General features: G+C 56.9%; 2 protein-coding genes across 4 annotated transcripts in view; both read left to right on the top strand.

Moving 5' to 3' along the window:
- Positions 1-6,776, top strand: part of NUP98 (nucleoporin 98 and 96 precursor) — a 35,982-nt gene extending 29,206 nt beyond the window's left edge. For both annotated transcript variants that reach the window (XM_035330826.1, XM_035330821.1), the window contains exons 27-33: positions 228-371; positions 1,446-1,588; positions 2,111-2,332; positions 3,286-3,527; positions 4,018-4,172; positions 4,612-4,723; positions 5,357-6,776. In XM_035330826.1, coding sequence (XP_035186717.1) covers positions 228-371; positions 1,446-1,588; positions 2,111-2,332; positions 3,286-3,527; positions 4,018-4,172; positions 4,612-4,723; positions 5,357-5,574 — 1,236 coding nt within the window. In that variant the 3' untranslated portion in view covers positions 5,575-6,776. The remainder of the gene's footprint in view (positions 1-227; positions 372-1,445; positions 1,589-2,110; positions 2,333-3,285; positions 3,528-4,017; positions 4,173-4,611; positions 4,724-5,356) is intronic.
- Positions 6,777-9,922: 3,146 nt separating this feature from the next.
- Positions 9,923-13,682, top strand: CHRNA10 (cholinergic receptor nicotinic alpha 10 subunit). 2 transcript variants are annotated; one of them, XM_035315350.1, is made up of 5 exons: positions 9,923-10,124; positions 11,262-11,407; positions 11,916-12,025; positions 12,323-12,855; positions 12,952-13,682. In XM_035315350.1, the coding sequence occupies exons 1-5, from the start codon at positions 10,055-10,057 to the stop codon at positions 13,407-13,409; spliced, it is 1,317 nt and encodes a 438-aa protein (XP_035171241.1). In that variant the 5' UTR covers positions 9,923-10,054; the 3' UTR covers positions 13,410-13,682. The 2 variants fall into 2 exon arrangements, with proteins under 2 accessions (XP_035171241.1, XP_035171240.1); XM_035315349.1 differs by having other exon boundaries at positions 11,871-12,025.
- Positions 13,683-14,043: the final 361 nt, after the last annotated feature.

The raw sequence follows: 14,043 nt of genomic DNA, 5'->3' as shown, positions 1-14,043 counted from the left end.
CTGTTGTTGTGTTTTAATTTGACTTCCACTTCCTGACAGCAGTAAGTTCAGGCTGTGATAGGCAGCCCTGGGACGTGCTGAGCAGCAGGGAAGTACAGGGTGTTGACCTGCTGGTTTTTTGTTTTCCTAATGGGATCTGTTACTGATACATTTTGCTCCCTTTTGGTCTAGTACGTACCAACCATTGTGTGATAAGTTTGACTTAAGTTAGTGATTTATTTCTTTAGGTCTGGCAGCTCTCTGAGAGAATAAGCATCAACGTGTGCTCGCAGCTGGACTGGAAGCGTTGCATGGCTGTCCATCTCTGGTACCTGCTTCCTCCAACAGCTTCTATTTCCCAGGCCCTTGCCATGTACGAGTCAGCATTTCAGGTAGGTCAACGGGCCTGGGTGAGAGATTCCACTCAGTACCGCTGAGTGGCTGGTCCACACGGAGACTTCTGTGAGCAGTCAAGTGTTGCTGCTGAGGTGCTGAGTATAGATTTGTTACTTCAGTTGTCACAGCATCAGGTTCCTTCACCCCTCTTGGTGATGAGTTTCTGCAGCAGTCCTCTTTGATGAGGATCTCCCTTTTCCCCTCTGTGCGGTGGAAATAAACCCCTGGGGCTGAATGTGTTGGTAGCTGCAGTCACAGTCCTGAAGCTTAGGACCTGCTCTTGAGGTTGTTGTGTTAGTGACTTATTTCAGGCATACCTCCCACTTGTTTTCAGGGTTCCCAGGTGTTCGGCAGCTTGACAAAATTAGAGCAGTGTGTAGTGACCAGCAGCAGCAGGCCATTTGGACAGGTGTAGCCAGTCAGTTTTCCCTGTGAGGTGATTAATACACGGCTGCCTGCTAAAATAGTCACGGCCAAGCCACCTGCCCTCTGTTCCACTTGCTGTTCCTGCAGCAGATGTGGAAGCTGTCCTACAGGCAGCGTGTGGCTGCGTGCTGTTATCGCTGTACACTGGAAAGAACAAGTTTCAGTTTTACCATGGCTTCAACTTCAGAAAATGCTACTAGGTTAGCATGTGGGGGTGGCTCCCAGTGCCCAGTAAAATGGCTCTTGCCAACTGTCTGCGTCCAGTGGTGCCACGTAGCTGTCAGAGCTCTGCTTCAGGGAGAGAAGTCTTGCAGAGATGCACCATCGTTCATTTGATCGAGTCGTATGTGGTTTTCCAGCTCTAAAAGCTGTTGAGGAAGATGGGTGGTGTGTGTGAGAACTGAGTGTCCATCCACACAGTGACTTTTAAAAGCGCAGTGTGAGATGCAGTTAAACCTCCAAAAGCTCTTGGTTTTTCCTTCTTAGCATTGTGTTAGTGTGTAATTGCTGTGTAGGCTTTAGGTGCGGATGGACCAGAGTGCACCTTCTGCTCTGGAGCAGAAAGCCTGCTCAGCAGTCTGCTGAGCTCTGTGGAATTCAGAATGCGTTGTGTTCAACGTCCTGTCCTTAACCTATTTGTTTAGAACACACCAGAGTCTGAAAAATACGCCTGCTGCCCCCTGCCTCCTTACCTAGAAGGTTCCGGTTGTGTCATTGAAGAAGATGATAATGCAGGAAGACCTCTGAGAGATGTCTGTTTCCATCTGTTAAAGCTCTACAGCGACAGGTACGTGGGGAAACGGTTCAAAAACTACTCAGAAAAATCTTGTGAAGGCAGTGGCTGATGGGTTCCCAAACTAGGGGTGTGAAATCAACTCGAGAGTTCACTGAACCACTCAAAGTAGTCACAAATCTGCCCTGAATGTACAGCATCACAGAACGTGCTGCTGCTGTCGCTGCTGGGGGTATAGGTGATTAAACTCAAGTTTAGGAACATGCTTGCTTTTTTTCTTTTCTTAAGTGCTTTCTGCAATAATCTTACCTGCATCGTAGTTGTCTTTACTTGAAGGCATTGAGAAGTCTGCAGGAGGAGCGTGCACAAAATAAAAGGTGGTGACAGCCTGGATGCAGACTCGAAGAGCAAAAGGATTTTAACAGTTGCTCCCATCTTTAAAAAAATATAATAAACCCACACATAACTTGCATAATAATTGGAGGTGGGGGAAGGAGAGGAACTAAATGGCAGCAGTATTTCTGATTCTGTTTGGACGCAGCTGGCTGTTCATGCTGCAAATACTGTTCTCTGCAGGCACTATGACCTTGACCACCTGCTGGACCCAAGAAGCGTAACATCCGACCCTGTAGACTACCGGCTCAGCTGGCACCTGTGGGAGGTGCTCAGAGCCCTGAACTACAGCCACCTCTTCAAGCAGGGGCAGGGAGTGCTCAATGCCAGCTATGCTGCCCAGCTTGAAAGCGAAGGCCTTTGGGAATGGGCCATCTTTATACTGCTGCACGAGCCTGATACTCAGTGAGTAAAAGCTTCTCTTTATTATTTACAATGCCAAAAAAAAACACGTAAGTTGTTCTGTTCTATAGATGTGGCACGTACACCGTAATTTCTATAGCTTCTCTCATGATGTTGGAGCTGCCAGCTGGAGAACTCAATGCCAGCTGTAAAAAGTGTGTCAGGTTACACGGTGGTGTGCATAATTCTGCTTCCTTACGTGTCTTGTTAGATGCTAAATAGCGTTGTACTCTAACAACTGTAACTCCTGAACTGTTCCCTAGAAACGGATCAGGATATCAAAATGAGTGAGATTTGCTTATCTTCTCTGGCCCAGGAAGCTTCCTGCATTCGGAACTTGGCCTGAAAACATGAGGAATGCAAAATGTTGCATCTGTTCTAATTGGAGCTGAACAGAAACAAGCGTGGTTTGAAGGGAAACCTTGTGAATCACAGAAATACATGTTCTGCTTCCACTGTGAAATATGTAGTGAATGAAAAATTGTCTGAAACTCGTAAATAATAGCCTCGTTTGGGGAAGGGTGCCTCTTGCTGTTAATGTCTACAGTTGCAGTTACATTGCAGGTTACACGGCAGTTACATGCACGGTACATTGCATCAGATGATTTTTTTCCCAGCCATAACTTCAAGTAAAGCTCCTAAATCACTTTTAGGGTCATGAATCAGATTAAAGGAGTCTTAAGCTACAACGTTTGCGATGTTGCGGAGCACTAGTGATGACCTCTTAGCGTTTAACGTGCATTGAAGTAACGCAGCTGGTTGCAGAACTTCTCTTAGTATCTAAAGTAAGACCGAAGACCTGGCGAGGCTGGCTCAGCACCTGTAATGCCTGTGCCTCTGCTGTAGCCACTGCTGCTTCTTCCAGTCGTCAGTTACTTGTGCTGAGGCGCGTCTTCTGATGGTGGGACACAAAGGATTGCGTGTTGGAATGACGGCCTGTTCTCTCTTCCCACCAGCATCCGTGAAAAGGCAGTGCGCGAACTCTTAAATCGGCACTGCGTCCTGTCCGAGACACCCGAATCGTGGGCCAAGGAGAGCTTCCTGACCAAAAGGCTCTGCGTCCCTGCCGAGTGGATCCATGAAGCAAAGGCTATCCGAGCAAGGATGGAGGGTGACAGGCATAAAGAAGCCCTCTTCCTGTTCAAGGCTGGGCACTGGAACCAGTGTCACAAGCTTGTTGTCAGGCACTTAGCCTCAGGTGAGTCTGTTCCTGGTTTGTTCCATTCTGAACGGTACGCGAGTAGAACGGGAACGAGAGTCGTTGGGTTTTTGGTCATGTGAGGCAGTAGGACTGCTCCTAGCAAGGGGGGCAGTACAGAGTGGCTGGCTGTTCCAAAATAGCTCTCATTTGGTACCTGGCACGATGAGATGATTCGTCACTGCAAACATGTGAGAAGAGTAATGCTTAACCTCCTGCACACTCACCTTCCTGTGCCAGAGGCGCCTGGGGAACAAGGGCAGGGGTAGCATTCCTGGAGTGCTGATCCTCTGGGTGTCCCTGTTCTAGGAAGTGGCCTTAGGCTTGTCTCTTGTAGGTCATAAATCAGGTGAACGCTTGTGGTCACGGCTGATAGTCAAGGAATTGGGAAACTGTCAGGGTGCAGCAGACAGCTGTCTTCTTTAATAATCAATGTCGCTGACTTGGGAAGAAACCCCACTGCTCAGTTACTTACGTTTGCTCTCTTTAGATGCTATTATTAATGAAAACTACAAGTACCTAAAAGGATTCCTGGAAGACCTGTCCCCTCCCGAACGCAGCGTGCTCATCCAGAACTGGGAGGTGGCAGGGCTGGTCTACCTAGATTACATTCGTGTTATCGAGATGGTTGATCGGATGCAGCAGGTAACAAACTGAAGTGGTCGTTCTCTTTCCTACTGTTCGGAAGCTCGTACAGGGTCTTGTTTTTAGAGAAGCCTTTTACTCACTGCTCATCGCTAACTTAGCGTTTCTGTTACAGACACTAGCAGACAATTTCATGCATCTCTGAAAACAGAGAGATGGTGGGTAATGTGGTGGGTAATGTGGTCTCTGCCCTGAAACCGTGCTGTTACGTGGCATGGCAGTGAGATAAGGCAAGAGGAGGAACAAAGCTAGCAGTTAGCTAATTAATGGGGACTCCGTGTCCCATTTAATTCAGACTTCTTGTTTCCCTGCTGAAGGCGTTGAGTTCAAACAGGCTGTAACATGTCTTCTGTCAGATTCAGCTTGGAATGAGCTCAGGCAGTGATTCTTGTCACAGGCTTTGCACTGAGGCTGACTGTCTTCTTACGTGTGCTTTCAGCTGGATTGCTCCACATACGAGCTGGAGCGTTTGCATACCAAAGTGACGTCGCTGTGCAACAGGATAGAGCAGATACAGTGCCACAACGCGAAGGACCGACTGGCTCAGTCAGGTACGGTACCACCAATATCGAGCACCCTGCTGGGAAAGCCACTTCTAAAACGAGGGCCAGTTTAAAACCTGATCCAGCTAGCACTGGCTGTCGCCCAGGCTGCCGGTGTCCGTTTCTTTGCCTGTGCAGAAAAGGAAGCCTGTAGCTGGTGAAGTGAGCTGTGTTTTGCCCTAACGCTGCCCGTACCTGCAGCTACTGTTTCTTGGTAACAAACTGTCTTTGTTTCAGGCAGTTTTTGTTACCTGGCTAATTAGGCTTCCGGTGCCTGGTCTCCTGAAGCTGTCTCTGGTTAAACCGTGAAGTGTCTTGTCCTTACTTAGTGTTCCAGTGCCAAATAAAACGTGAGCTTACCTGCAGAAAGACAGCTGCTCTGAAGAATGAGGCCAAATGTTGATTATGCTCAGGGAGGGAGTCTGGGGATGAGATTCACTGCTGGAGCTGAGAAAAGACGAAGTCGTAGCAGGGCATAGGTTTACCAACCCAGCCAAATGCCTTTGCTCAAGAATTGTCTCTTGAGTTGTAGTTCAGTGCATTCTTCAACAAGGTGTAAGCTCACAGGTGCTCTCGTGCTAGTTCCCATTGTGCAGCCTGGTGTAGGCTGTGCATAAATGCTGACCTTCCTGCTCTTTCCAGACATGGCCAAGCGCATTGCTAACCTGCTCAGGGTGGTCCTCAGCCTGCAGCACACCCCAGAGCCCATCTCCGACTCCACCCCAGCCGTGCAGCGCGTCCCCCTTCGCCTGCTTGCTCCCCACATCGGACGGCTGCCGATGCCAGAGGACTATGCCCTGGAGGAGCTGCGCGGTCTCACCCAGTCTTACTTACGGGAGCTGACGGTGGTGACTCAGTGAGGACAAATCTCTTCAAGGACAGACAGGTTTTTACCATTTCTTCACCCTTTCCCTGCTCTAAGGGTAACCATTCCCTTGGCAGCAACCTCCAGCCACACCGGTTTTTCCATCGAGGTATCGAGTGGCTTTAGAACATGGGCTATGGCAGGAATTTTTGTAACCTGGGGGACCGGCGAGACCCACTTGGGCCTTGCTGGCTGGCACCCTCAGCTCCGTGACACTTTCCAAGAATTAATAAAATGCCTCTTGTAGAATCTGACTACAGGTGAGATTGTGCCTGTGGAGGGGGTACAGAGGGGGCTCCATCTCCTGGCAGATCCGTTTTACTCCTTGGTTGCGGCACAGAGGATGGTGAAGCAAGTTCTGGGACAGTTCGCCTTGGGTGTGCCCCCTTCGGCGGGGCCGCGCCTGTGACTGCCGAGCCTTCGGTACCTGAACTGACCAAGGATAAGCTTTAACTGGGGCTTTATGTTTAACGTTTGCTCTGTGGGTGGGGGGTGGGAGAAGGAACTAACTTCCGAAGACTTGTCTTTGCCTGCGTTCTCTCGCTAAGTTGGAGACCTGCAAGCATGGTGTTTCTCATTTCTCCATCCTCCATCTCCAAAACCCAAGAAAGCTGCTTCCCTGCCTCAGTGGGGAGCTGACACCTCTGTGTGTGCCTTACGGTGTGCTCTGCGCTGTCCACGCCTCTGAAGACAGACATCTGGGCCCCACACGCAGTGTGTTGTCACCATGCAGTAAAACACAGGAGCTTGTCCCCAAACCCGCCGTGCTTCAGGACTCCAGGCCAGGCGCTTCTGGTCGCAAGGGGCGAATTCTGCACAAGTTATGCCAAAAGGTCGGTCACGCGTGCCCACGGAGCAAGCAGCCCAGGAGCTCCGGGCTGCCTCTTCATAGCCACGCGTGAGGCGGGTGCCCGTGCAGACGAGCACCACCGCACTCTGCCACGCGCACCGGCGCGGTGCATGCTGGAGCCGGGCTGCCCGAGGGGCGCGGTGCCCACGCAGCCCCTCCGACCCACACGCGTAGCCGGGAGCCTGCCGTTGTCTCTGTGCTTGCTGCGTAGCCGGGTTGCATCGCGTGGAGCCGCCATCCGCATAAGAACATCCCGCGAGTGAACAGCTGGCAGTGTCAATTCGCTCTAGCGTGTACAGTCTTCGCTGTTACTGTGTTCAGAAACCGACTATTTTTGGAAGAAAAAAGCTGCCTCTTGGTCTGCTCTGATTTCAGGGTTACTGCAGCAGCACCTCCTGCCACAGCCGCTGGTGGCAGCGGCCTCGAGCCTGCTCGGTGCTGCTTTGCAGTGGCTCGTTGAAGGTCTTTATGCATGAGGATTATGTAAAGGTTTTTATTAAAAGTTATAAATAAAATGAACTAGATTATTTTCCTGTCTTTTTGAAAACAATAAATAAAATGTTTATAGTATTCCCACCGTTTTCTTTGCTTCTTACTAAGACTTCAGTTCTACAGGCACGTGTCCCCTGGTTTGTCTCACCTGAGTGGGCAGGTGCCGGCTCGTTAGGAAGGCTGGATCCTGAGAGAGGGGAACGAGTGTGAGAAAAATCTCAGCCATTTTCTCAGACAGGAACTTCTGTGAAGCTGTTTGATTGGCAATTGCCATGGTGGGCAGCCTGCAAGCCGCAGTGCACAGTAAAGGTTCGTAACCTTCTATTCCCTGTTACCCAACACCTGATTTCTCCCATTTCCTCCCCTGTGGTCTCGTGTGCTACACGTTCACAGCCTACTCGGCGCAGTTCTGTACCGTGTGCGATTTTATTTGACCAACTGTTCATTTCTCCTTTTCCTTTTTTTCCCGTTCTCTCGTGACCAGAGGGCCCATGATTTTTTTACTGATCTCGCACTGCTCCTCCTGTTTTTCTCAAACCTCCTCCTGCTTTTGGGACAGGTGACCTCCCCCCTCCCTGCTCCACATCCTCCCCACTCCTGTGCCACGGCCGTGCCTGCACCATCACTTTTGAATACGCAAGGTTAGGGGGATTTTCCACTGCAAAAACAGCTGTGACTGCCACAACTCAGCTTTGTTTCTCACTCGGGGCAAACATAAAGGCTGGAAGAAGGGGTGGGTGGCCTGGGAGGATTGGAGAGGCTCTGAGCGTGCGGGGCTGGCAGGAGGAACAGCAAAGCCCCTTGGAGCTGAATCTTTTGGGGATGTGAAGAGCAGCGCAAACACTTTTCCAGTACATCATGAGCAGCAGTTAGCCTAGGGGAAATGTGGGTGTGCAATGGAATGGGGATGTGAGGGTAACAGCCGTGGAAGAGGTGCTGGATGGCCTCATCCCAGTCAGAACGGGGGCTCCTCAGCAGCGCCAGCGCCCCGAGACCGGGGGAAAGTCTGGGACAAGGGCCTCTGCTGGATGAGGCTGAGGAGTGCTCAAACCGGGTCCTGACCAGGTGCTCCCATAAGAGCTGAGGGAGCTGCCCTGTTCAGCGGCTGCTCCCACACCACAGGGAGCTTCCTGCGGAGCCTCGGAGAGCTGGAGCTCATCTGTCTGCCTCCGAGCAGGGGGAGCCGGGCAGCCTCGCCCCCGTCCTCGGAAAGGCGATGGAGAAGGTTCGGCCGAGGTGATCTGCAGGGATCCCGGCCATCTGCAGCTCTGGGTGCGAGCGCTGGCCCTGAGCAGGCCCCTCCCCACCTCGGGCTGAACTTTTGGACTTGGGGATCATTTTTTTTAGTAAAAGTTCAGTGCTCACCTGCAGTCAGGAAGGGGATGGACCAGGAGCAAACCAAGCTGTGGTGGTGCGGTCCCGACACCGGCAGTGCCTGTGCTCAGCCCGTCAGCGCGGCGCGGCCAGGAGCGGTACTGAGGGAAAGCCCTTGGGACTGGTGGAGGGAGCTGAGGCAGAAACCCAGGTACAGAATCACAGGATCCCAGAATAGTCTGGGTTGGAAGAGACCTCCAAGATCACCAAGTCCAACCTCCGACCTAACGCCAAGCCCTCCACTAAAACATATCCCTGAGCTCTACATCTAAACGTCTTGTAAAGACCTCCAGGGATGGGGACTCAACCCCTTCCCTGGGCAGCCTATTCCAGTGCCTCACAACCCGTTCAGTAAAGAAGTTCTTCCCAATATCCAACCTAAACCTCCCCTGGCGCAACTTTAGCCCATTCCCCCTCATCCTGTCACCAGGCACGTGGGAGAACAGACCAACCGCCACCTTTCAGGGACCTGTGGAGTGCAGCTCAGGGCAAGCAGAAGGACGTCTTTTTCCATGCTGTACGGAAGCTGGAACGGCTTCAACAAGGGCCCAAAGGATGGCTGGTCACCCCCCGTTGCCCCATGCCGGGGGCAGCAGCCCCCAGGGCTGGGGCTGGAAATGGGTGCCCCAAGTCCCTTGTCCCGGCCACGGGTGTCCAGGGCCCCGCTCTCAGGCTGGGCGGTCACTGCCACGCTCAGGGCCAGCGCCGCGGTGGCTTCGCCCTGCGTAAAGGTGACACCCGCCGCGAGGCCGCGGGCACGCGGGAGGCCGGGTCGCGCCGCCTTCGCCTCCTTCCATTACGGTAATTGCCTCTCTGCAAGCCCAGCTGCTGCCCTGGCGCTCGCGGCGGGCCCCGGGGAGCAGCGTGGGACTGAATAATTCACCGCCTGGAAACAAAACCTCCAGCCTTAAAACCGATCGCGCTCTGCTTGGCATCTGCTGCCGGGGATTAGCATAGGAAGGGTGCCAAGGGGGTGCCAAGGGAGCGGCAGGGGATGAGGGACACAGGGGATGAGGGACACAGGCACCCCGCTGCCGCTCGCTGCTTTGCCTCCTGTAGCCGAAGTCCCCCAGCACTTCGGTTTGTCCCATGCGGAGGACGGGACCAAGAGGCAGCCGCAGGTCTCTGCAGCTCCCTGAGCAGGGGAAGCACGGAGGGAGGTGCCGTCTCTGCTCCCCTGTAACTGGTGGCAGAACGGGCAGCAATGGCACAAAGCCGCACCGGGGGGGTCAGAACGGACATTGGGAAGAATTTCTTTGCCATGAGGGTGCCCAAACGCTGGCACAGACTTCCCCGAGGTGGTTCCACCCGCAGGGTCCGCACCCACCCACCGCTGCCTCCATCGGCTCCATCACCACCCTTTGTGGTCTCCAGGGGACCCAGCCAGGTGCAGTTCAACCTTCCTCCTCCTCCTTCTTCTCCTCCTCCTCCTCCATCTCTGGAGGCCATCGCTGGCCTCCCTGGAGCTGAGGCTGTGCCTGGTTCAGGCTTTTCGCACCTTTTTCCCCGTACAAAGCCCTTCAGGGCATCTCTCGCCCGTCGGTTTTGGCCGTGTGCCTTTCTCACGTGCCCGCGTCGGGGCAGCAACGTCCCCAGCCCTGACGTCAGCCAGCGCCGAGCCCTTAAAGGCTGCACCAAAACCCTCCCCAGCCCTGGGAGATGCTGCCTGAGGAGGGGCTGGCGGGCACATCCCGCACACAGCAGGTGACACCCGCGATGTCCCCAGCACCCGGCACCTGACGGCCCCAGGAGCACGAGGATGGAGCCGGGCGCTCGCCTGCCCGGGTGGCTGCTGGTGCTCGGCCTGGCCAGCACCATCCTGGCCCCAGGTAAGCGCCTGGGGAGGGTGCTGGTGCTGGGGCCGGCACCTGCCAGCCTGAACTGGGACCAGCAGGGTCCTGGTTCGATAAACTGGGTGAGCGGAGCAACCCCCCTGTGAGCTGCAGCCGGCGGGCAGGGTCTGCCCTGGGCCCCCGCTGCCTGGTCCCGGCCCCGGGGGCTCTGGGGAGCGGGGACTCACCGTGGGCTCCAGCACTGCTGGCGGCGGCGGTGCCCGGCTCTGTAAGCGCATCTCGCCCGGTGCCTGCAGCCCGTGAAACGCAATCCAGCTCATCCAGCTCTCAGCAAAGACAGGATGGGCGCCGGCCGCTGCCCTGCCCTGGGGGCTCTCATTAGCTAAGAAATGTCCCCAAAGAGGGGCTGGGGGGGGGGGGACAGACCCCTTCTCCCCACCCCTGTGCTGGGGTGCTTCCTCCCCCAGGAGCCAGAGCTCCTCCTGGCTTTGGTGGAACCAGGAACAGAAATAATAGAAATAATGGGAATCACGGAAATAACAGAAATACCTGACAAATCAAAGGATGTGTTCAACGGCATGGAGCTGGGACTGGGGGGTCAGGGTGGGGGTTAGGGAAGGTTCTGCACCCAGAGGTGGTCGGGCACTGGGACGGGCTGCCCAGGGACATGGGCACGGCACCCAGCTGGACTCGATCCTTACGGGTCCCTTCCAACCCGGGATATTCCACGATTCCGTGATTCTAAGTGAGCAATGCTCAGGCATAGGGTCTGATTTTTGGGTGCTCCTGTGTGGAGACAGGAGCCGGATCCGACCCTTGTGGGTCCCTTCCAGCTGGGGAGATTCAGAAATTCTGTGATTCTGTGATTCTATTTCAATGATTCTGTGATTCTATTTCGATGAAATAACAAATAGATTTTGGGGTTGGACTGCCAGAAATATGGGATGGGGAAGGGAGGGGCCAGTGCACGGGGCTGTCTCAGGCAGGGGCCTCGGCTCAGCTTGGGCATCCCTGGAGGGTGGCGAGGGAAGGCAAAGGTGGGGACTGGACCGGGGGGCACGGGGGTCCCAGCAGCAGCGCCAGGCAGGATCTGGTGGGGTCCCGGCTGTGGGGAGGGGGTCGGTGTCCCTGTCCTCACCGTCACTCCCCTCCACCCCGTGTCGGGTCCCGCAGGCTGCGGGGGCGCACAGGGCAGGCTCGCCCACAAGCTGCTCCACGACCTCTTCGCCAACTACTCCAGCGCCCTGCGCCCCGCGGAGGACACGGACCGGGCGCTCAACGTCACCCTGCAGGTCACCCTGTCCCAGATCATCGACATGGTGAGCACCGGCACCCGGCCGGCACCGGCGTGCATCTGTCCCCATCAGGCTCCTGGCACCACGTGCCTGGGCTCTGCTCTGCCGGAGGGTCCTGCCTGACCCCCAGGATGATGCTCAGCCCCCACAAAGCCAGCCCTGCTGCCCCAAAATCAGCTCAGACCTCGTGAAGCCAGCTCAGATCCCTCAAAGTGCTCCAGATGCCCCCAAATCAGCTCAGACGGCTGGGAAACAGCTCAGACCTCTCAAAACCATCCCAGCCACCCCAAATCAGTCCAGACCCCTCAAAGCCAGTCCAGCAGCTCCCAAAATCAGCTCAAACCTCTTGAAACCAGTTCAGATCCCCCCAGAACCAGCTCAAACCCTACAACCTCAGCACAACCCCCTGGAACCCATCTCAGCCCCTCAAAGCCCTTGCGGACACGGTGCTGGGGCCGGTGCCCGCGCCCACCCTCTGCCCTCGCAGGACGAGAGGAACCAGGTCCTCACCTCCTACCTGTGGGTCCGCCAGGCCTGGCTGGACGCCCACCTCACCTGGGACAAGGACGCCTACGGCGGCATCGACAGCATCCGCATCCCCAGCAGCTACGTCTGGAGGCCGGACATCGTCCTCTACAACAAGTGGGTCGCGCTCGCCCCTGCTGCTCCCCGACCCGGGGGGGCTGCAGGGGGGCAGTGCAAACCCGGGGCTGGAGGAAGGGGTCCCAGTGGGGGTGAGGCTGCCATCCTTACTGGGCTGGGGGGACTGAGGGGCCATCAGCAGGAGTGGGACCGCCCCAAGGGACAATGCCACCCCAGGAGGGCAGGGGGATGCTGGGGGGGTGCAGTGCAGGGGTCCCGCACCAGCCCCAGCCCCCAGCCCCATGCCCACTGGGGCTCAGTGCCACGGCAGCTGCCCCACGGCTGCCCCTGCCCCAGTGCCGACGACCGGTTCGGCGGCTCGATGGAGACCAACGTGGTGCTGCGCTCCGACGGGCACATCATGTGGGACTCGCCCGCCATCACCAAGAGCTCCTGCAAGGTGGACGTCTCCTACTTCCCCTTCGACGGGCAGCAGTGCCGCCTCACCTTCGGCTCCTGGACCTACAACGGGAACCAGATCGACCTCCGCAACCGGCTGGACGCGGGCGACCTGACGGACTTCGTGGAGAACGTGGAGTGGGAGGTGCTGGGCATGCCGGCCACAAGGAACGTCGTCACCTACGGGTGCTGCTCGGAGCCCTACCCCGACGTCACCTACACACTGCTGCTCAAGCGGCGAGCCTCCTTCTACATCTTCAACCTGCTCCTGCCCTGCGTCATGATCTCCTTCCTGGCGCCCCTGGGCTTCTACCTCCCGGCCGACTCGGGGGAGAAGGTCTCGCTGGGGGTGACGGTGCTGCTGGCCCTCACCGTCTTCCAGCTGCTGGTGGCGGAGAGCATGCCGCCGTCGGAGAGCGTGCCGCTCATCGGTGAGCCCTCGAGGGGCTGGGGGGTGCTGGGGACGGGGCCCTCGTGGCGAGGGGGGGTCCCTGCCCCTGCCCTCAGCGCCAGCCCCCACCTTGCAGGGAAGTACTACATCGCCACCATGACCATGATCGCCGCTTCCACCGCGCTGACCATCTTCATCATGAACGTCCACCACTGTGGGCCTGGGGCCAGGCCGGTGCCGCCGTGGGCACGGCGCCTCATCCTGCACCACCTGGCCCGGGTCCTCTGCGTCTGCGAGGTGGGCGAGAGCTGCAGCAGCCCTCGGCGGGCGGGCACGGGTGGAACGGGGCCGCAGGAGCACCCTGGGGTGGGCGCCCAGCCGGGGCCGTGTCCCCGCAGCCACTGCCTCTGCCACCACCACGTCCTGCTGAGCAGCGTGGGCTACATCGCCGGCTGCTTCCGACGCCACCGAGCCGCCCAGCGCCGCGCCGGGGAGTGGAAGAAGGTGGCCAAGGTGATGGATCGCTTCTTCATGTGGGTCTTCTTCATCATGGTCGTCCTCATGAGCGTGCTGGTCATTGGCAAAGCTGCCTGATGGCACCACCGCACACACCACCCCGGGTGTCCCGCGGGTGGCTCATCCCTGGCACGGCCGAGGGCTCCAGAGCAGGCACAGCAGGGACACTGGGGACAGACTGGGGGCTCCAGAAGTGCTGGGGAGGTGTTGGGAGCCCCCCCTCCCCCCCCCCCCATGCCAGGGGGCTGAGCCTGGGGGTCCTGGCTGGGGTGAGCCCCTGTCCCTGCTGGTGCTCGATGCACCGTGCCCACGGACCTGGGTACAGAAATCAAAGTGGGAATAAATCCTGCGGCGTGCGTCTCCGGGCTTCTGCCTCCTGCCTGGGGTGGGCAGAGCCATTCCCGGGGGGCTGCGTGTGTGGGTGTGGATGCATGCACACAGGTATACGTGGGCGGGCAGAGCACTGCTAGCGGTGCAGCCCACATCACCCCCAAAACCCCACAACCCCCCCAGTCCCTCTTCTCACAAGCCCAGGGCTGCACCTTGCAGGGCGCTGGAGCACCAGGGCTTTGCTCCAGGGGAGCCCATTTACTGCTGCGCTCAGCCTCGGGGGCTTCTGGAGAGGGGGGGGGGGGCAGCACAGCCAAGTGCAGGTGAGTGGGGGGCACCAGTGACAGTTCCCGGGGCCAGCAGCGTGCTGCTGGTGCAGGGT

This window comes from Oxyura jamaicensis, chromosome 1 (genome assembly GCF_011077185.1).
Source record: "Oxyura jamaicensis isolate SHBP4307 breed ruddy duck chromosome 1, BPBGC_Ojam_1.0, whole genome shotgun sequence".
NCBI classification, from domain to species: Eukaryota; Metazoa; Chordata; class Aves; order Anseriformes; family Anatidae; genus Oxyura; species Oxyura jamaicensis.
The sequence above is the reverse complement of the archived record's forward strand: the minus strand, read 5'-3'. Positions and strand labels throughout refer to the sequence as shown.

Excerpts from the sequence above, each read along its gene's own strand:
- CHRNA10 (XM_035315349.1), top strand. The coding sequence starts at position 10,055 with ATGGAGCCGGGCGCTCGCCTGCCCGGGTGGCTGCTGGTGCTCGGCCTG. Across the intron at positions 11,408-11,870 it reads TGTCCCAGATCATCGACATG|GACGAGAGGAACCAGGTCCT; the intron begins GTGAGCACCGGC and ends CTGCCCTCGCAG. Across the intron at positions 12,026-12,322 it reads GACATCGTCCTCTACAACAA|TGCCGACGACCGGTTCGGCG; the intron begins GTGGGTCGCGCT and ends CCCCTGCCCCAG.